Source organism: Pelophylax lessonae (genome assembly GCF_965119305.1).
Source record: "Pelophylax lessonae genome assembly, chromosome: 6".
Lineage (NCBI taxonomy): Eukaryota > Metazoa > Chordata > Amphibia > Anura > Ranidae > Pelophylax > Pelophylax lessonae.
In genome coordinates, this window is record NC_138773.1 from 258765680 (window position 1) to 258787426 (window position 21747).

At 42.6% G+C, this 21747-nt stretch overlaps 1 protein-coding gene across 1 annotated transcript in view; it reads right to left on the minus strand.

Annotated features, from left to right (window-relative positions):
- Positions 1-21747, minus strand: part of STK39 (serine/threonine kinase 39) — a 647523-nt gene that overhangs the window by 381188 nt on the left and 244588 nt on the right. The window contains exons 11-12 of the mRNA XM_082260316.1: positions 6344-6466; positions 5839-5874 (exon numbers count right to left, since the gene is read on the minus strand). Of these exons, the coding sequence (XP_082116442.1) occupies positions 5839-5874; positions 6344-6466 (159 nt within the window). The remainder of the gene's footprint in view (positions 1-5838; positions 5875-6343; positions 6467-21747) is intronic.

The window sequence follows — 21747 nt, forward strand, 5'->3', positions numbered from 1 at the left end:
ATTATACTTCTGCTCAGAGTTGTATCCTTTATCTCCTTTTCAAAATGTTCTACCTGTTGCACTATTAAATGCTTCATTTGATGTTGTTTGCAGCTCACTACTCAACCATGTATATGGTTTGCGATGCTTCAATTGTACGTCTTTGGGCGTCCACGTTACTTTTTTTTCCCCCTGTGAATCTTAGCCAGCTTGTAGGAAACACCCCTACGTTATTAAACTCTTGCATGCCCCCAGTACCATGTTGCGCCACGGTTGCCTCGAGACCGAACCCAAACCACTTCACCCAACCTCAACAGTGCTTTTTTGCTGCAGTTGACCCCAGACACTTTGTGTTCCGTCCCCCCTTCCCTCACACTCCTACGGCTTCACCAGAAACTCTGGTTGGCCCAGCGGGGGGCCTTCCTTTCTGTTTCTAGTCTCTCTTTCTTTCTTTCCTCCCTTCTTCAGGGATTCCTGTCTCCCTTATTCCCTTCCCTGCTTTCTTCTCCCCCATCCTTGTCTTCCTAGACCCTTTCTGCTCTCTTTTTCCCCTCCTCCCCTTTCATCCTCTCCTCTTCGCTCTCCCCCTTTCCTTTCTTTTACACTTTTAACACCCCCCTTTTTTTTTCCTCCCCTTTCCTGCCCACTAAATCATGCCCGACCCCGGCCTGTTGAGTACGCAACACTGCATCAAGATTCTCTCATACAATGCTCAAGGATTGAATGTGCCCGAGAAACGCTCCCAACTGCTTGCTGAGGCGCACAGACTCCAGGCTCACATACTCTTAATACAGGAAACCCATTTTAGAACAGGTGACTCAGTGTCTTTCTCCAATAAACACTTCCCCACAGGATACCATGCCACTACTGCCGGATCCAAAACGCGGGGGGTTTCCATTCTTTTTTCGAAACACGTTGATTTCAAGCTATCTGATATCAAAATGGATCAAGAGGGTAGGTACCTTTTTGTCAAAGGCCACTTAGGCTCCCGTCCGATCAATGTCGCTAATATATACGCACCGAATAGCAAGCAGGTTGCTTTTTTTCGCAATGTGGCATAGGAGCTCCTGGACTTCACATCTGGACTCCTGATTTTCGGGGGTGACTTCAACACCCCCTTGAATCCTCTCCTGGACTCCTCCACTGGGTCTTCCGTGCTCCCCTTTCGGGCCTTGCAGCAAATAGCCATTCAGCTCCGATCCCTGCACTTGCATGACTCCTGGAGAATACTTTATCCCAAAGACAGGGACTACACATTTTTCTCAGCCCCTCTGTCGAAATTCTCCAGAATTGACTATATCTTTATTTCACAGCCTGACTTACCGTTCCTTTCTGCTGCGTCTATTGAACCTAGACTTTTGTCGGACCATGACCCCATCACCATGATGCTCCGATTTCTGGAGTTCGAAACCAGGAGCAAGACGTGGAGGCTGAAATCCTCCCTCTTGCGTGATGGGGTACTTTGTCATAAACGACACGTCAGCCCGTTGGTTCAATGGGAAGCACATAAGTGCGTCATGCGAGGCAAATTTCTATCCCTATCCACTTCATTTAAGAAAACACGCCAACATGAGATTGAGGACCTATACTCTCACCTAGACACCCTTGAGAAAGTGTATAAGCATTCCCTGGCTCAAACCGTATTAACTGAATTGATCGAAGTTAGGACTCAACTTAGAGATATCCTGGGTCTTAAGGCCTATCGTAGACAGGTCCTCTGCCGTAAGATTTTCTATGAACAAGGCAACAAGAGCGGCCACCTTCTGGCCCGTGCTGTTCATACCCGCAATCCTCCTGCTTCTGTTCACCTTATCCTTGACACTGATGGTACGCACCATTGCTCCAACCCAGCCATAGCCAAACAATTTGAGAAATCCTATTAAGGTCTCTACAACCTGTCAGATGCCCTCAGCAACACCCCTTCTGCCAGCTCTAGGAGAGCCCAACTGGAGACCTTTTTTCAGTCTCAAGGCATGCCTCCTCTTTCCTTTTCAGATGCAGGGGCTCTGGAGTCCCCCATCTCAGAGAGGGAGCTAACCAGAGCTCTGAAGGAGATTAAGCTGGGCAAATGTCCTGGGCCGGATGGATTGTCACTGCAATACTACCGCTAGTTTGAAGACGTCCTTAGGCCACCCTTCCTCTGTGCCTTTGGGAGCCTTGCTGAGCCCTATCACCACTCCTCTTCTCTCCTGTAAGCCTACATAACTGTGATACCCAAGGAAGGGAAAGACAGTGCCTTGGAGGCGAGTTACCGTCCGATATCATTGCTTAATGTGGATGCCAAACTTTATGCCAAAATCTTGGCGAACCGTCTCCTTCCCTTCCTATCCTCCTTGGTGTCCCTTGATCATGTTGGTTTTATCCAGGGCAGAGAGGCTAGAGACAATACAACCAGAGCCTTAAATATTCATCACTGGTTAACTTCCAATAATACCCCTGGCTTCTTTCTATCCATCGATGCCGAGAAGGTGTTCGACAGAGTGGCCTGGGATTACCACATGTTGACTTTGGAGTCCATAGGTCTCCGAGCAAGAATGTTTTCGAGCATACGGGCTCTTTACTCGGACCAAGTGGGCCGGGTGTGTGTCAACGGCCACCTGTCAGACGCCGTCCATTTGTCTAAAGGCACAAGACAGGGATGGCCCCTTCCCCCTATCCTCTTTGTCCTGTCCCTCGAACCGTTTCTTAACATGATCCGATCCAATCCCAATATTCATGGCGTCCCCGTGGGCGGCACCACACATAAAGTGGCTGCCTTCGCAGATGACATGCTGCTCTTTCTTTCACAGCCCCATCTCTCCCTGCCAAACCTGCTACATGACCTGGATCATTATCGCACTCTTTCGAATCTTAAAGTTAACTATTCTAAGTCCATGGCCCTCAACATCCCCCTTCCCACCGCGGAAGTGGAGAGGTGCCAAGCTAACTTCCCTTCCTTGTGGTCATCCTCTACACTCCCTTGCTTGGGCATTCATATTCCCTGTACCCTTTCCACTCTTTTTGAGACCAATTATCGAACCCTTCTGACTACCATCAGCTCGGACCTCCGAGCCTGGAAGAATCTCTGAGTATCTTGGTTTGGGAGGGTGGCCTTGCTCAAGATGTCCATTCTCCCTAGGCTTTTGTATATTTTTCAAGCTGTACCTATCCATCTCCCACCGTTCTTCTTCGCTACTCTCCGATCCTATAGCCTGCAGTTTATCTGGAACGACAAGCCCCCCCAGAATCAAATTCTCTTGCCACACTGCTCCCAAGCACTGGGGTGGGTTTGGACTCCCTGACATCCCCAGCTACCATAAAGCCTGCCTCATCAGCAGGATGCTTGATTGGAACCATCATTCCTCCTGCAAGGCTGTCGTGGGGCTAGAGAATGCCTTCACGGTGACACCACTGCACTGGTTATCCTGGCTGCCCTTATCAGCGATACCCCAGGACCTCAAACACCATCCCCTGATTGGTCTCCCACTCTTAGCTCATGACAAGTGGCACAGGAAATTGCAGATCGACCCCCGCACCGGACCTCTAACCTCCCTCCGATTGAACCCTGCCTTTCCGCCTGGCATGTCAGCCAATTTTCTCCAACCTTGTTGGCCCCATCGCGATGTGCTGGCAAAGCATTTTTTCAGCAACGGTGCCCCCATCCCATGGGAAACGCTGAACCGCTCTCTGCAACCCCATGGCCTTCCACTGTAGTCGTACTTCCAGATCCGCCACTTCCTCTCAGCTACCCCCTCTTCCAGCGAGTGGACAAGACCTCTGACACCCCCTGAAGCCATTTGTGTGCGAACTCGCCACCTGATTTCTGAACTTTTTGGCCATTTGCTCGACGCCCCTTCAGCCGCCTCGGCGTCCTTCACCCAAGCGTGGTCACGGGATGTACAAATCTCTCTGTGACAAGGATTGGGAATCCATCTGCCACTCGGTCCACCAGGCCTCTCTCAACGTTACGACCCAGGAAAACGGGTATAAGATTCTTTCCCGTTGGTATAGAACGCCAGACAAAATCCATAGGTTCCTGCCGGAAGCTCCAGACATGTGTTGGAGGTGTAAAGCCGCACCTGGCACCATGCTCCATATTTGGTGGTCGTGCACCGCTATTCAACCCTTTTGGGAAATGGTTCATAGAACAGTGCGGGAGGTTACCTCTAGTGATCTACACTACTCCCCTGATCAGTTCTTGCTTAACCATTCCCCTTTCGGGTATTCCGCCGATTTCTTGCTCGTCATATGATGAACGCTGCTAAGTTGTGCGTGCCTTGCCATTGGAGATCGTCATCCGTCCCTTCGATTCGAGAATGGTTCCAGAGACTGAACCGAATCTCGGAATTAGAGGAACTGGTTAGAATTTCACCTATGCCTGTACATTCCCTTTCGGTCTCGGCTATACATTTTTCTACCTACCGATTAGTGGGGATACCCCCGCCCCTTTGGTCGCATTTGACTCCTGTACTCCGTCCAACCTGGCTAATCTTCACCATTGCTTAGTGACGTTGTGGCACCTGAGTTTGTCTATGGTTTGTTTTTCCTTCGCTTAGGTTGCTGACCCATGCTTTATCATACATAAGTGCTGCTCGACCGTTGATATGTCTTTTTTTGCATTGAATGTATCTCCTCATACCCATGCAAGAGTATAGCCTTGTTTGTTGACAAATGTGATGTTCTCCTTTGTTCACATTTCTTTCTTTTGGTTCATCCGATGCTTGTTCCAGTTACCTGTTCATTGTACTGTGATCTGTATAACATGCGTATTCTTCAATAAAATGTTTATGGAAAAAAAAAAAAAGAGGAAAGATCTATGCTTTGAGCTAATGATTATTTAAATCAGGCTTCAAATACAGTATGTTTTTTTCACAGAAAGGTTACAGCTACGGTGTAGTTGGGGAAAAAAATAGGCTTTCCAGCATAATGAAAGCATCATTATTCACATTGTTCACACCCTACAGCTCTTGGCCTTCATTTTTCTAGAGTTAAGGATCTTCAAAGCGGGCAATGCATTATTAAAAGGTTAATGTACAGAAAATATTCTTGCCTCTACACCTCTAGTAACAGCTCCCAATGTTCTAAAATCAATAAGAAGTCAAGCTCAATATCACAAAAGAACATGACAGCAGGAGTTTGTGGGCAACAGCACTGAATGCATACTATTGAGAAAATTGGCCTGGTGTTAGAAAGTCAATATGTTTTTCTTAAGTGAATCCACATCCATCAAACCAAGTCAAGGTTTAAATGAAGATTTGTCATATTAAATTTACTTTATATGCAGTATAATAAGATGGGCCACTGTTGCCATAGTTATTATAAGAAAAAAAAGTCTATACCCACCTTTCAACTCCACATTGCAGCATGAAAGCCTTATCAGTTTGCAGAAAATTCTACAAACAATGAACATACATGCTGCTCTCATTATTGACCATATACCAAGGCCAACTAACGACAGCAACCAGTCAGGGAAACATATCCAGTGCTCTTAGTAAGCTAAACGACTAATGCATTTTATTGGCCACCTTCCGATGTTTAAACAGCACCAGAATTGCATGATTTCTTTAAAATGCTACAATTAATAAAAATGACTACCTTCATATTCTGAAACCATGCCCTGTTTGTAGGACCAATAAGATTCATATTTTAAAAATTTAAGAAATGCAGGTGGCCATACATGTAAACTTTAGAAATAGAATAGCTGTTTTTTTATTTATTTTTTTCAAATCAGACAAAAAAGGGAAAACATTAATCCATAAATCTGATTGCAATGGGAAACATCTCCACTTTTTTAAATCAATTCATTTTATAAACTATACATGTCTTATCTGATAGCCCACATGAATTGAATTAATATAGAAAACATATTAAGATGCTTACCTCTGCATTTTCACTGTCATCATTGATTCGTCTTGACTAAGCAGGAAGAAAAACAAAGACATTAGATGCTGATAGACATTTGAGATTAAAAGTGTTGACAACTGAAAATTATAATTATACCATGTATGGAAGTATAAACTCCTCCCCCTACTAACATTTTAGGGTATACTAATTTGTTTGCAGCAGAGGTCAAGTAAAATATATGTACTAATAGACTGATTCTAGTGTATGCATAATGGAATTTCCACCAGTACGCCTTTCTTGAACAATAATTGTCTTTTATCTAGACATCAGTGAAAACAATGTCAACCGCAAATGTTCAGGACTGCACATGGCCCCTTTCCCAAGACACTGTGATTACAAAGAGAAGGGTCCCTATACAGTGAAATATAGGTCCTGCAACCAATATCAAAGCATGATTCTACAATAGGCCTTGCAGTCTTAAAGTATCGAGTATCTTACAGAAACCCACTGTCCCTTCTCAGAGACCCCCCTAAGACAATACCTTTTCTTTGGATAATGCATCTTTGTATTCAGGACTTTTTTCATCTAATTCATCATCACTCCACTCCCAGTCACCATCTTCTGTTTTATGGAGGTGTCCACTTGAGCCGGGAACTCTTCTAACCTGGCACAACAGAAATATTGGATTACAATACTTGCCGACAAAGAGGAAAGTCCAAGTTGTAAAAGGATACCCTTGATGCAGACAATGCAGCTATTTTGCAGGCTTTTGCAATATAAGGGATACCAGCCTACTATTTCATAAGGAGCCTAAGACATTTGTGAAATGCACTGGGGGGAATTCATCAGAACTGGAGCAGTTATTTGTGGCAACCATCAGCTTCTTTCTTAAGCTTGTTAGGGCTTTGAAAATGAAAGCTAGAAGCTGATTGGTTGGCATGCACAACTGCTCCAGATTCTTTCTGCTCAATTTTTGATAATTTCCCCTGACTATTTGGCCAAAAATGTATGAACACCTGAGCATCACACCTACACTATACAGCCAAAAGTATGTGGACTTTCCTATATATATTATTGAGCTCAGGGGTTTCCAGTTAAGGGTACTGTTAATGCCACAGCTTACAAAGACATTTTAGACAATTGTGAATTTGAAATTTTGATATTATTGAGCTCAGGGGTTTCCAGTGAAGGGTACTGTTAATGCCACAACCTACAAAGATATTTTAGACAATTGTGCATTTGCAATCTTGTTGCAACAGTTTTAAGTGGGATAGTCAGGTGTTAACAAAACTTTGACCACTCAGTGTACTAAATGAATGTTTTCAGGTTTGTTTGTCTGCAGGACACAGTACAAAACTACTAGGAAACCATTGCCTCCTTTCAACTAAAGATGAGTTGGAAGATGTTTTTAATACATCTAATCACTGAAAAGTGATACATTCCCCTTAGGATGTCCTTACACCGGTGTGAAGATGTCAGGTTGTATGTATTTTTGGTGTCCATACACAATACCCACTGTCAACAGGTGAGTGTGAATGTCTTTGGTCTTCACACCAAAGGCCCCAATCTACACAAAAAAAAAAATCACTGCAGACACAAAATTTCACTACATCACACTGAGGCTTATTTACAGATCACATGCAGTTTTTTTTTATTTTTTAATATATATATATATATATATATATATATATATATATATATATATATATATAAAAGAAAAATACCGCTGTTATTGAAAAAAACCCTATAAGTATGACCGCTACACAACCTATTTTATTATCCTAAATTTCTCTCTCTTTTTTAAATCTGTTTCTTTTCCTAAATCTGACAAAAATGTAAAAGGTTTCTTATCTGTACCTATGGCAACATTAGGGCCATTATATGCATAGTATATACTAGCGATCGACCGATATTGTTTTTTTAATGCCGATACCGATACCAATATTTTAGTCATCAGATATTGGTATCGGCCGATATCTGCCGATATTTTCAAACATTAAATTTTTTTTTTAGGTACTCCTTGTGGAGGGATCTGGGGGTCTAAAAGACCCCAAACCCCTCCTCGGCACAGAAAAGCATTCAAAACACCAAGTTTGGCTGTTTTGAATTCTGTCAGTTTTTTTAATTCGGCGCGGAGTACACGGAAGTGATGTCATGACTTTTTTACATGGAGACCGGTGCATGCGCACTTGCGTCAGGGATACCGGCTTTCAGGGGGACACATCTTCATGCTACACCGGGTCTTCTCTTCAGCGGCAGCGGTGGAGGTAGGATGCCGGGTCTCCCGTGGAAGGCGGCGGGAGGGGGCGTCCCCTCCCGCTCCTTGTAATGACAGCCAAGCGGCTTCTCAGCTGCATCGGTTGTCATTACAAGTCAGCCGACTGTCAGCTATGGACACCGATACCGGGGTGATGCCTCTAGCTTCAGGCATCACCCCAGGACATGCACTTTCCCTAAATAGCGGCAATATCAGTAACCTCAGGGGCCGATTCCGATATATCGGGGAAAGTGCATATCGGCCCCCGATATATCGTGTTGCCGATAATCGGTCGATCTCTAGTATATACGGAACATGTTGGAAATCTAATTTCAGGTGACTGGCATTTTGCTTTTTCTGGCAGTTTATGTCTTATTACAAGACTATAGATGAACATGTGATTTTAGTAGACAGATCCTTCCACTTAGCACTCAGAAAGGACAATGCTACTAAAATGTATTTGTCAGTTTAAACATCAGCAACAGGTAAAACTGTTTTTTTTTTTTTTTGAACATTAACCCTCTAATCAAACTGGCCAATGGTAATAGCAGTGGGCTCTCAAGCAATATTATACAATGATAATATCATTTGACAGACCACTTTAACCATCTTAAGTGCTATTACAGATTGATGAATAAAGGCCTTTGGCTACTTGGTTCTGTCATCTGCCCAATTCTTCACAATACCAAGCCATACAAGCCTATTTTAGGTAGTGTGAATGGCCGCTGCTACATAAACAAAATCTGGGCCAACAAACGGGTTAATAAAGCAGCTTTCATGTTTGATGCTGAATTTGATCATCAGCTACAGAAGCCTTATACCGTACAGAAAATATTTGCCACTGATTGTGGATTATTAGCATGTGGAGAGGATGACTCAGAGAACTTGAGCACTTGGTGACAACAACAAGGACTAGTGGCAAGGTTATCAAAAACTATATCTGCCTGTTAATGGCGTGATGAAATCTCATAGTGAATTTGTTTTAGGTATTTAGTCTCCAATAGTTTGCATGACAGAAATAAGCCCCATTGTGACAAAACTACATACCAAATTTGAATGCTACAGCTAAAGAAATTAAAAATGGAAAACATACAAGGCAAGCATTATCAACACATGCTTAAAAAATGTGTAACTAAGTAAACCCAGAAACTAAATCCTAATTCAGACTATCAAGTACCCTTCTGCTGCCATCTTGCTCTTTGTCAGAACCTGGTACCAAGCTTGAATTTGCAGGACTCTGCTCAACCTACTTGAGCAAAACAAGACAACATCAGTAAACTATTGAGCATCCTGCAAGAGAGGCACGTGGCATAAAGAGCCCGGTGCAAATCATTAAGCAACTACCATTTCTGTTTTTGAAAATAATGATATTCCAATGGTTCTAATGCCTAGGATATGATATGCATTTTAAAACAGGACTAAAAATTCCAAGCGTCAAATTAAATGCACTTGTATGTCTACAGTACCACTTTGTGCATGTGACCATGAGAGTGGTTTGACCTTCTTTAGTGAATGCAATTCTTGTTGAAGCACATTTTTTAACTTTTGGAGTGGGGAAGTGAGGACTGTAAACAGTCTGCTCTCTTCTTTGCACTTCAATGCCAAAACAAGAAATAAAGAGAAACAGGGGTCACTAAGACAGAAAAACACTAATACTTGGTAGAGGTTCTAAATCTTCTCTACTCTTGAAAAAGTGTTTTTGTTTCAGTCTCTGTTAAAAGTAAGGTGATTTTTCCATTACTTTTTGTATTTTTGACTGAAACTAGAATTCCATGTATAATGTCACTTTTATTAGTTAGAATTGGGCCAAAATTGACCAAAACAAACTATTTCCATTACAGAATGATGTGACCACTGGGAGAGTTTTAATGGACTGTAGTAGCATCAGCTGCGTACAGTAAGCAGTGCTGTGCTCTGGCAGCAGTATAGATGACTTCTTGTCTGGTTTCAGTTATAAAGATAGTCAGGCTTTGATCTTCCCCATAATTCAGTAGAAGCCCTGTAATTCTATCAATAAATACAAGGTTTTCTCTGATTGGCCAAGGTGGAGAAGCACCCAGATGATGTCACGATCTTCATCTCAGCCAGTCAGACGAAGCCTTGTAGTTCCCCTTCAGGTCAGCCCGCTCTGTACCTGACAGTAAATGACAGCGGGCAGATGCTATAGCCGCTATGCAGTCCAATGGCTGCAATGGAGTCCCTCCACTATCCATCACAAGGCACATGGACCTGATAAGGAACTAGTCTCGCAGCATCCCGCACAGGATCCACCTACTGTCAGTAATACATAAAACACACAATCCTAGGTCCAAACAGGAAGCCTAACTTTTTGAAAATGTCTAGGTGGCTCAGGTTCCAAGTCTCCAGTTTGGTTTTCAGAAGAAATAAGAAAATGTCCTTTATCAAATGAAACATTTTAAAAGTCCTGCCTTACAAGCGCAAGACGATTGACATCCCATATGCACCTATCAGACAGTTCATGAACAGAAGGTCCTCATTCTAAGGTGTCATTCTAAGCAGATTGAAAAATTTGGATTGTTTCTGTGTTAAGTCAGGTTTCTTAACTCTAACTAGACATCCAGCCTGGAAGTATACTTATCTTGCACTGCATTTCTGATCAGTACTTTTAATCTTGTTAACAGTATTAGTAACTCATGATTTCAGAGGAGCTGTGGAAGCTGTATGTCTGCAACATGTAACTGAGTGTGCATTTGTCTGCCATGTAGTAGTTCAGCTGGTGATTCTTGTGTAGTTGCATATCTAGTCATTCTGTAGACATGTAAAAATTCTTTAGTAAAAACTTTCCAAGATTTTCCCTGTACAATCTGCAGTCTGGAGCACTTCTTTAGGACTACTTAACTTCTCCATTTGCCCATTTGCATGGGGGTAATAAACAAAGTCGTAGAACAGGGCTCAGTTTATTTTCTGTGTTTGGTTATTTGCTTTGTGGAATGTCCCGTAATTGTACACGTACTGGGCATGCAAGACAAGCTTGTTTGAACTCAGGTGCTGTCACTCCATCTATATCAGTAAATGCAACTTCAACATCCACACCTGTGTACTAAGAGATGGGGCTATGCGTAACCATTATAAACAATCAGCAGTAACATTTTTTTAAACCTAGTTTGTACAGTATTGTGTAATTTATTTATTTTATTTATTTATTTCAGGTACTTATATAGCGCTGTCAATTTACGCAGCGCTTAACATATACATTGTACATTCACATCTGTCCCTGCCCCTCAATTAAAATGAGTAGTCTTGATAACTACCTGGCTATAAACATTCATGTTTGCCATAGTCCCTTTGTGGTAAGCAGTGTAAAGGATTATGGTTGGTCCACAAGGTAAATTGTCAAGCCTCACAGATATCTCTGCAATAGTCCTGTTGCCCAACCACGTGCTAGATCTTTTTTTTTTCTATAGTGGAATCATTTTGCTCTGCTTCTGTAAGGGCTCTGCATGCAAAAGCAACAGTTTTCTCAACCTTGTTGGTATGGCACTGTGTAAGGCCCGGATCAAGGTCATAGTCTGAAACATTTGTGATAAAGGTTGGAGTAAAATGACAGGAGTAAATAATCAGTGGGCACTATTAAAGTCTACAATCCTGGATGCAACTAGATTATATGTCAGGCAAGATAGTAAGAATAAATGAAAGAAAAAAATCGATATGGTTCACTAATGATGTAAGTAGGATAGTAAAGAAAAAAAATAGCATATAGAAGATTCAATGAAACAGGAGTTGTCGCTGATAGAGAAGACGAGTATAAAAATAGACAAAAGGAGGCCAAACACATTATCAGTGCTGCCAAAGCACAGAAAGAGGTGGAAATTGCTAAATCTATTAAGGAGATAAAACCTTTTTTAGGAACATTATTGATAGAAGGAAAAAATACGAGATCAATAAAATGAAAACGGGGTACAACACATATGTTGAGGGAGACCTGGCTGTGGCAAACCTTTTAAACAATTACATCTGTTCAGTCTTCTCAGAAATAAATTGCACTAATAACAAGTTGGGGAACCATATTGGTTCTAGCAATGATAGTTCATTTTTAAAATTTCTGGAGACAGAGGTTGCAGAGGAACTGGCTTGGTTTAAGCTTAATAAAGCAATGGGCCCTGATGGTATTCATCCTAGAGTTCCAAGATAACTTTGAGATATAGTTGTCGGACCAGTAACGGATCCTTTTTATTCAATCTCTTCTAACAAGAGAAGTTCCCCATGACTGGCAGACAGCTAATATTGTATCTATCTACAAGAAGGGCAGCCAGGTAGAAGCTGGCAATTACAGGCCGAAGTTCAGTTGTAGTCAAGTTAATAAATACACTCTCAAAGGAAAGATCATTGATCACTTAAAAATGTACAACTTGCTGAACCCAAAACAGCATGGCTTTCCTTAAGGCAGATCATGTCAGACTCATTTTTTTTACTATATTACCAATTATTTGGACCAGGGTGGTACTGTGGACATAGCATATCTTGATTTCAGCAAGGCATTTGATATGGTTCCACATTATGATCTAATAAAAAGTTGTACAAGCTAGGGCTTAAGCCTTGGGAAGTTCAGTGGATATGCAGTTGGTTAAAGGATAGATACCAGAGTGTGATTGTAAATGGGGTTCACTCAGAACAGAGACCAGTCACTAGTTAGGTGCCACAAGGCTCTGTACTGGGTCCTATTCTATTTAATCTGTATGTAAGTGATAAAATTAAAGGGTTGTTGGGCAAGGTATGTCTTTTTGTTGATGATACAAAGGTGTGTAATAGGGTTGATATCCCTGGAGGTGTTTGTAGCATGGAACATGATTTGGCATTGCTGGAAGATTGGTCAAAGCAGTGGAGACTTCAGTTCAATGTTTCCAAATGCAAAATAATGCACCTAGGGAAAAATAATCCCTTGAGAGAGTCCAACGTTGGGGATACAGTGTTAGCCAGCACTACTGAAGAAAATGATTTGGGGGTAATATTCTCAGACGATTGCAAAATGAGCAAACAGTGTGATCAGGCAGTGGGAAAAGCAAATAGAATTCTAGGATGCATCACTAGAGGGATCACCAGCAGAAGGAAGGAGGTTCAGATTCCCCTATATAGACCATTGATGAGATCTGAGTTCTGGAGACCTCACATACAGAAAGATATTGATGAAATAAAATGAGTCCAGAGACGGGTAACAAAAATGGTGAGAGGTTTGGGGGATAAAACACAACGATAGCAACTTCAGGAACCTAATATGTACAGTCTGGAGGGAAGAAGGGAAAGGGGAGACACGATTGAAACTAGGGATGCACCGAAATTTCGGCCACCGATATTTTCGGCCGAAAATGAGACTATTCCATTTCGGCCGATAAGGGGTTAAATATGCCGAAAATGTATGGCCGCTGATCTGTGTAAAAACTAAAGCCATTCATTTCCCTGTCATTTGTGCTCTCCGCTACGATCCGATGCCGGGTGGGCGCTTCATTGTGATTTACAGTGACGTCCCGGGGGAGAGGGACCCAGAATGCACAGTGTAGGAGGATCTCATCCTCCTCCGTGCCAATCGCTGCATCGCTCCACCCACCTCCTCCCTTCCCTGTTGTTCGCTGAGGAGGAAGGTAATGTCGATGTGTGCTGTAAGAAAAAAAAAAAAGTTTCTCCCCTTTTCTCCTGCATCCTGTGTCGGAAGTCAGAACGGATTAAATTTATAATCACAGCCTAGTGCTCAACCCCTTCTAATTGCAGCACGCGAGGCAGTCAGTGAGTAAGTGTCAGTGAGTAAGTGTCAGTGAGTCAGTGTCAGTGAGTAAGTGTCAGTGAGTCAGTGTCAGTGAGTCAGTGTCAGTCAGTGAGTGTCAGTCAGTGAGTGTCAGTGAGTAAGTGTCAGTGAGTCAGTGTCAGTCAGTGAGTGTCAGTGAGTGTCAGTCAGTGTCAGTCAGTGAGTGTCAGTGTCAGTCAGTCAGTGAGTGAGTGTCAGTGTGTCAGTGTCAGTCAGTGAGTGTCAGTGTCAGTCAGTGAATCAGTGTCAGTCAGTGAGTGAGTCAGTCAGTGACAGTGAATCAGTCAGTCAGTGAGTGTCAGTCAGTGTCAGTCAGTGAGTGTCAGTCAGTCAGTGAGTGTCAGTGTGTCAGTCAGTGTCAGTCAGTGAGTGTCAGTGAGTAAGTGTCAGTGAGTCAGTGTCAGTCAGTGAGTGTCAGTGTCAGTGAGTGTCAGTCAGTGAGTGTCAGTCAGTCAGTGAGTGTCAGTGTGTCAGTCAGTGAATCAGTGTCAGTCAGTGAGTGAGTCAGTCAGTGACAGTGAATCAGTCAGTCAGTGAGTGTCAGTCAGTGTCAGTTAGTCAGTGAGTGTCAGTCAGTGAGTGTCAGTCAGTTAGTCAGTGAGTGTCAGTTAGTCAGTGAGTGTCAGTTAGTCAGTGAGTGTCAGTCAGTGAGTGTCAGTCAGTTAGTCAGTCAGTCAGTTAGTCAGTGAGTGTCAGTTAGTCAGTGAGTGTCAGTCAGTGAGTGTCAGTTAGTCAGTGAGTGTCAGTCAGTTAGTCAGTGAGTGTCAGTCAGTCAGTGAGTGTCAGTTAGTCAGTGAGTGTCAGTCAGTGAGTGTGTCAGTGAGTGTCAGTCAGTTAGTCAGTGAGTGTCAGTCAGTCAGTCAGTGAGTGTCAGTCAGTCAGTCAGTGAGTGTCAGTTAGTCAGTGAGTGTCAGTCAGCTAGTCAGTGAGTGTCAGTCAGTGTCAGTCAGTTAGTCAGTGAGTGTCAGTCAGTGAGTGTCAGTCAGTTAGTCAGTGTCAGTCAGTGAGTGTCAGTTAGTCAGTGAGTGTCAGTCAGTTAGTCAGTGAGTGTCAGTTAGTCAGTGAGTGTCAGTCAGTCAGTGAGTGTCAGTCAGTTAGTCAGTGAGTGTCAGTCAGTTAGTCAGTGAGTGTCAGTCAGTTAGTCAGTGAGTGTCAGTGAGTGTCAGTCAGTTAGTCAGTGAATGTCAGTCAGTTAGTCAGTGAGTGTCAGTCAGTGTCAGTCAGTTAGTCAGTGAGTGTCAGTGAGTGTCAGTCAGTTAGTCAGTTAGTGTCAGTCAGTCAGTGAGTGTCAGTCAGTGTGATATTGATAGAAAGAACTTATTTAAAATCATTTGGGGAAAAAAAAGTTGTGTTTCAGTTTCGGTTTTCGGCCAAGGGCATCCTGAATTTTCGGTTTCGGTTTCGGCCCAAAATTTTCATTTCGGTGCATCCCTAATTGAAACCTTTAAATACATCAAGGGTTCAAACGGTTCAGGAGGGCAGTTTTTTATTAACCAAAATCAAAATCAACAACACGGGGACATAACCTCAAACTAACTGGAGGAAAGTTCAAAACTAATCTTAGAAAGTATTATTTTACTGAATAAGGTAGTTGAGGCTTGGAATAAACTACCAGCAGGAGTAGTGAGACAGTCAACAGTAAATGGCTTCAAGCATGCTTGGGACAAAGATAGAACTATACTCAGACAATAAAGTTAACAAAAATAAATATAAAATTGGCAAACTCGATGGACTACTTGTTTTTTTTCTGCCGTCACTTTTCTATGTTTCTATAATAATAACAAGTAGAGAAGGATCAAATAATACTAGTGCTGGACTGATCACAATGCGCCTTTTCATTTTTCTAAAGCTGTGCCAGGAAGTCTCTAACTAGGACGTACTTGCATTTCCACATAGTAATGCTCTAAATAGCTCCACAACTGAAACACAATTTGGAATAAATTTAGAATACCATGAAGTAAGACCCAAGAAGGAATGTAAGGTCTGAAAGTCAGATGAAGCAGGTGCTCACAGGATCAAGCAATAGCCCTTTGTGTGATATAATGTGACACAGTTGAGAGATTACACAAAAAGGAATCATACTCACCAATGTGGCTGCAGCATTGATGAAAAGCTGCAGCTATCCTCCACCACCTGCAAGACCAAGAACTGAGCAATCACATGACTGCCAATCGCTCGGTTCTTGGTCTTCACTGAGCAGAGAACGGTGACTGTCAGTCTGCCCATCTAGGGCTCACTGAAGTGCCAGGGGTGAGAGTGGCTGACCTAGGCTCTCAGAGGCACGCTGAGACGATAAGCAAGCTGCTGGTCAGGCATCTGGCTGGATCTTGGTATTAAAATGGACCGGCTCTGTGTCATCAGTTAACAGTGGACTTTAACCCACTGTTGGCTGAATCTGGGTCACAGTGATGCAGAAAAAGTGCACTCCTGTGACCTACATGAGAAGTATGGTCAAAAAAAACTTTGGCAATGCTTCTCCATTAATACACAAGGTTATTAGTATAAGGTTTTTTTTTAAATGCTCATTCCCCAATCTAGGGTGATCCTATGAATATTACTATATTAAAAAAAACAGTTGTGGGAAAGACTGCAGAAAAGACAGCGACATAAAGGATCACAGAGCTTTTAAGTATATAATTATGCTTTATTCTAAAAATATCAAAAATGTATTTAGGTACAACATGTAAAAATATTGATAAACCATCACCTTTCTCCCTAGAATAAAATCATTTATGACAGTGTTAGTTTGTGTAAGACATCCCCATGCACACCTCACACTCACCTATACACGGATTAAGCTGATTGACTTCTGGCAGATACAGTGTGCTCACGGTGTCACACTACTCGTGCATTACACACATGTATTAATTGAGCACCACTGCAGGTAAGATGCTGTAATACGGCTATTTTTGTATCTGAACCACCATAGCAAACAAGCAAAAAGGAAATCAAAGGAAAATCTAGGATTGCAATAAGCTGCAGCTGTGCTAGTTGGTGGACCTCCAACACAGATTACATTGAGTGTCAATGCTACAGAGGGATATATGCTTATTATAGCTCCAGGCTCTAATGTGAGAATGACCCTGGCTTCTTCAGATTGTAATGTTCTGGTACCTCTGGTACCCTTGTTCCATATTTCTCCTTTGCTAATTGCGTCCCATCTTGTTGTAACAAGAGACGCATATACCTTTAAGACCGGATGACAACATTGCCGAGCGCCGCTATGAGCGGCTATTTCAATCGCCGGCTTTCTCTCACTCATCGCTCGTTCAAACCACATGTTCACTGCACCTTCTCCTGTGAAGTCGGAGCTGCTGACATTTCCTTTGCTGAACTGACGCCAGAACCTCGCCGCTGATCCGTATCTCGCTACGGGATCACCTCTCTATCTATGGACATTGTTACTACTAAACTATCTAAGTGATAAGTACCCCACAGGGGATTCCTTACTAACCAATCTCCTACTATCATCTACTGCAATTACCAGGACTATCTATCTATCTATTCCATACCATCTGCATAGACTGTTAGCTCTTGGGACTACCTTCAACTATCCTTGCACTAGGTTACTCTGTCTAAGTATACTCCATCTGTGTCCTCTTACCATCTGCACTATACTAGACATCAGAACCTATCTGCTTTACCACCACCTGCAACTCTCCTAATATTACTCCTAGTAATCACCATACAACCTGTCTCATCTATACATTCTCATATGTTCTATCCCTCCACTAAAACATCTGATTGAGTATATGTATATTGCATAACAGGCTGTACACCGTGATGAAGTCCTGAGAGTTGGATAGGTTCATTCAACAGTATCTCTACAAGGCTACTGAGTGTGATAATTCTGCAGCTGAAAATCCATCCATTAACAAAAACGCATGAACGTTACAGATTGAACGAGCCTTAAAAAAAATATGGATTCAGCAGAATTACCCACTCATGTACTACAATTAAAACAGCAAGTAGATGCATTGATCCTTGCGCTTACAGAGGTACAAAACGAAAATCAGACCTTGAGACAGCAGGTTGGCCGTCTCACACAGCTTTCTGCTACTCAGCCCCGTGAGCCTAAGATAAACCCTCCTCTAGTGTTTTCTGGTGATTGGAGCAAATTTCGTGAATTTAAAAACGCATGTCGTTTACTTTTTTTGTTAAAACCTCTAACCTACACCACTGACCAAATTAAAGTTTGTACCATCATCTCCTATTTAACGGGTGAACCCCGGGCCTGGGCAGACGCTCTCTTTGAAAAGGATGATCCACTCCTTAATTCTTACCCTCTATTCCTAGCACAACTCGCTAGTTTATATGAAGACCCCAATAAGCAGAGTACCGCTGATACCCAGTTATGGGCCTTGAAACAAGGAAGGAGACCCGTTGAACATTTCGTGGCAAATTTTAAAAGATGGTCCCCTGATTCAGGGTGGAGCGACACATCTTTGAGAACGCAGTTTAGACTCGGCCTATCTGAGGCCGTTAAAGACGAGCTCGCCCGAGCGGATTTACCTGGCACTCTAGAGGGACTGATCCAGACCAGTATCAATATTGACAGACGACTACGAGAAAGAAAGGCTGAGAAGATGGGCTCACCATTTTCCAGTCCTTCTCGGATGTTGCCTGCTGACCCTACTCCTATGGAGGTAGGAATGATACGCCCACCTCTGACCCTTTCTGAACGTGCCAGAAGGAAGACCGAACATCTCTGCATGTACTGCGCATCCCCGAATCATTTGATAAGCGGCTGTCCCCTTGTCCGCAGAAAAGAGGGTGAGTGTTCAAAAGTCTTGCTAGGCGGACTCACAACTTCCTTTTCTAATCCTTATCTTTTTGTTCATTTAACATTGCAGTGGGACCAAACTAGGATCACCACCAAGGCTATGATCGACACAGGATCTTGTGGAAACTACATTGACATTTGTTTTGTCTCCCTTAATAAAATACCTATTGTTTCAAAACCCAAACCTGTCTCCGTTAGTTTTATTAACGGTACCCCCCTATCCTCTGGTCCTATCACCAGTCAGACACAGGCACTCCTTGTAACTGCTGACGAGTCTCATGTGGAGACCACCACCTTTGATGTGTTAACATCACCACATTTCCCAATCATTTTGGGACTTCCCTGGTTACACATACATCAACCAATCATCGATTGGAAAACAAGAACGCTAGCGTTCTCTTCTCACTATTGTGAAACGACGTGTAATCTCCCCACATATGATAGGATCCTGTCTGTAGTGCCGGATGACATTATACCCAAGTGTTATCAGGACTTATCGGAGGTTTTCCTTGAAAAAAACGCTCAAATGCTACCTCCTCATAGGGACTATGATTGTTGTATCGATCTACTCCCTAATAGCAAGTTGCCCTTCGGACATGTTTATCCTCTCTCACAGGATGAACTCTCTCATCTTAAGGAATATCTGGATGAGAACTTGGCAAAAGGATTCATCCGACCTTCTACTTCCTCCACTGCTGCTGGACTCTTCTTTGTCCGCAATAAGGATTCTAGCCTTAGGCCTATCATTGATTTCAGACAATTAAATGCCATTACAATAAAGGATCGTTATCCTTTACCTCTTATTCCTGAACTTATCGAACAGGTGCGTGGAGCTTCTCTCTTTTCAAAATTGGACCTAAAAGGGGCATACAATTTAATTCGAATCCGTAAAGGGGATGAATGGAAGACGGCATTCAGAACCAGATACGGACTGTTTGAGTACCATGTAATGCCATTTGGGCTATGTAATGCTCCCGCAGCCTTCCAACGGTTTATAAATGAGATATTCAGAGACTTGCTTGACGTTTGTGTTGTAGTATATTTGGACGATATACTTATCTATTCTCATTCCTTACCTGAGCACATAAAACATGTGAGACTTGTGTTGTCAAGACTACTTGCACATAACTTATATGTTAAATCAAAAAAATGTTTGTTTCATAAAGAGGAAGTACTATTCCTAGGATATATTATATCAAAAAATGGAATCAAGATGGACATGAGCAAAATATCCTGCATTCTAGATTGGCCTGTGCCAACCACTCGCAAAGCATTGCAAAGGTTCCTAGGATTCTCTAACTACTATAGGAAATTCATTAAGAACTTCTCTGCGATTGTGAAACCTCTCACACAACTCACAAGCACGAAGAAACCATTTAATTGGTCAAAAGAAGCAGATGGAGCATTCTGTCTGCTGAAATCAAGCTTCACTACTGCCCCCATACTATGCCATCCAGACCCATCCCTTCAATACATCTTGGAGGTAGATGCGTCAAATATGGCAGTAGGAGCAGTTCTCTCACAACGACCAACAAACACCTCACCTCTTCACCCAGTTGCTTTCTTCTCAAAGTCATTAAGCAGCCCCGAGGTGAACTACCCAGTAGGAGAGAAGGAGTTATTAGCCATAAAACTGGCATTAGAGAATTGGCGACATCTACTTGAGGGCACTCAATTGCCAATCCTGATATATACTGATCACAAAAACCTTCAATACCTTCAGACTAATAGAACTCTTTCCCACCGGCAGGTTCGGTGGTCGTTATTCTTTCTGAGGTTTAATTTTTTAGTGACTTATACGCCCGCAGACAAAAATAAAAAAGCGGATGCACTTTCACGACTAGCCGAGAAAGATTCTACCGAGGTTCCCTCAGTTCCTATAATACCACTTGAACGTATTATCGGTGTCATTCGCTCCCTGAAGGAAGAGATTTTGCACAGCATAGGACTGGACTCACCTCTACCACAACTAACTACTGACGCAGAAGGCTTCCTCTATTACAACGATAAATTATACATACCCCCTACTATGCGAACCAAGATCTTGGAATTGTCACATGATGTACCTATGGCAGGACATATGGGTATGACTAAAACTTTAAATCTACTTACTAGGCAGTTTTGGTGGCCAGACATGAAGACAACCGTAAAAAAGTTCGTTTCATCTTGTGATATCTGTGCAAGGTCTAAAATCGACAACACGAAACCATCGGGGTTACTTTGTAGTTTACCGATACCCCAGGTTCCGTGGGAAGTGGTATCCTTAGACTTCATAGTGGAACTACCACCTTCCAAAGGATTCAACACCATCTTGGTATCAGTGGACCATCTGACCAAGATGGCACATTTTACTCCTATCCGAAGACTACCTTCGTCCAAACAAACAGCGGAATTACTTGTGAAACATGTCTTTAAGTTACATGGTATTCCAAAAACACTGCTGTCTGACCGTGGTTCACAATTCATCTCAAAGTTTTGGCTAGCTCTATGTCAGATACTACGAATAGAGCGTAAACTTACTTCTCCATACCACCCTCAGACCAACGGACAGACAGAGAGAGTTAACCAGTGCATTGAACAGTATCTGCGTTGCTATACTTCGTATCTACAGGACGATTGGGCAGATCTCCTCCCGCTGGCGGAATTCGCCTATAACAACGCGACTCATAGCACTGCTAAACAAAGTCCATTTTACCTAAATTACGGGTTTCATCCCACACTCCTTCCACCACGTACCTTGCCATCAAGTAATCCAGTGGCATCTGATTATCTTGCCCAGATAAAGGATTCTCTGGGATTACTCAACAATACCATATCACATGCTCATAGCCAACAAAAGAGGTACTATGACCTCCGTAGGAAACCCTCTCCCCAATAAGCCATTGGGGATCTTGTTTGGCTTTCTACAAAAAATCTGAGATTAAAGATCCCTAGTAAAAAACTTGGACCTCTATTTCTGGGACCTTTCCCAATAGAGAATCTTATTGGAAAAGCTGCAGTACAACTCACATTACCAGCAGACCTCAAGATACATCCTATCTTCCATGTGTCTCTACTGAAGCCCCATGTTCCTAACCAAGGAATAAGGCCTACTATCTCACCTCCACCTCCTGTACAAGTAGAAGGTGGAGAAGAATTTGAGATAAA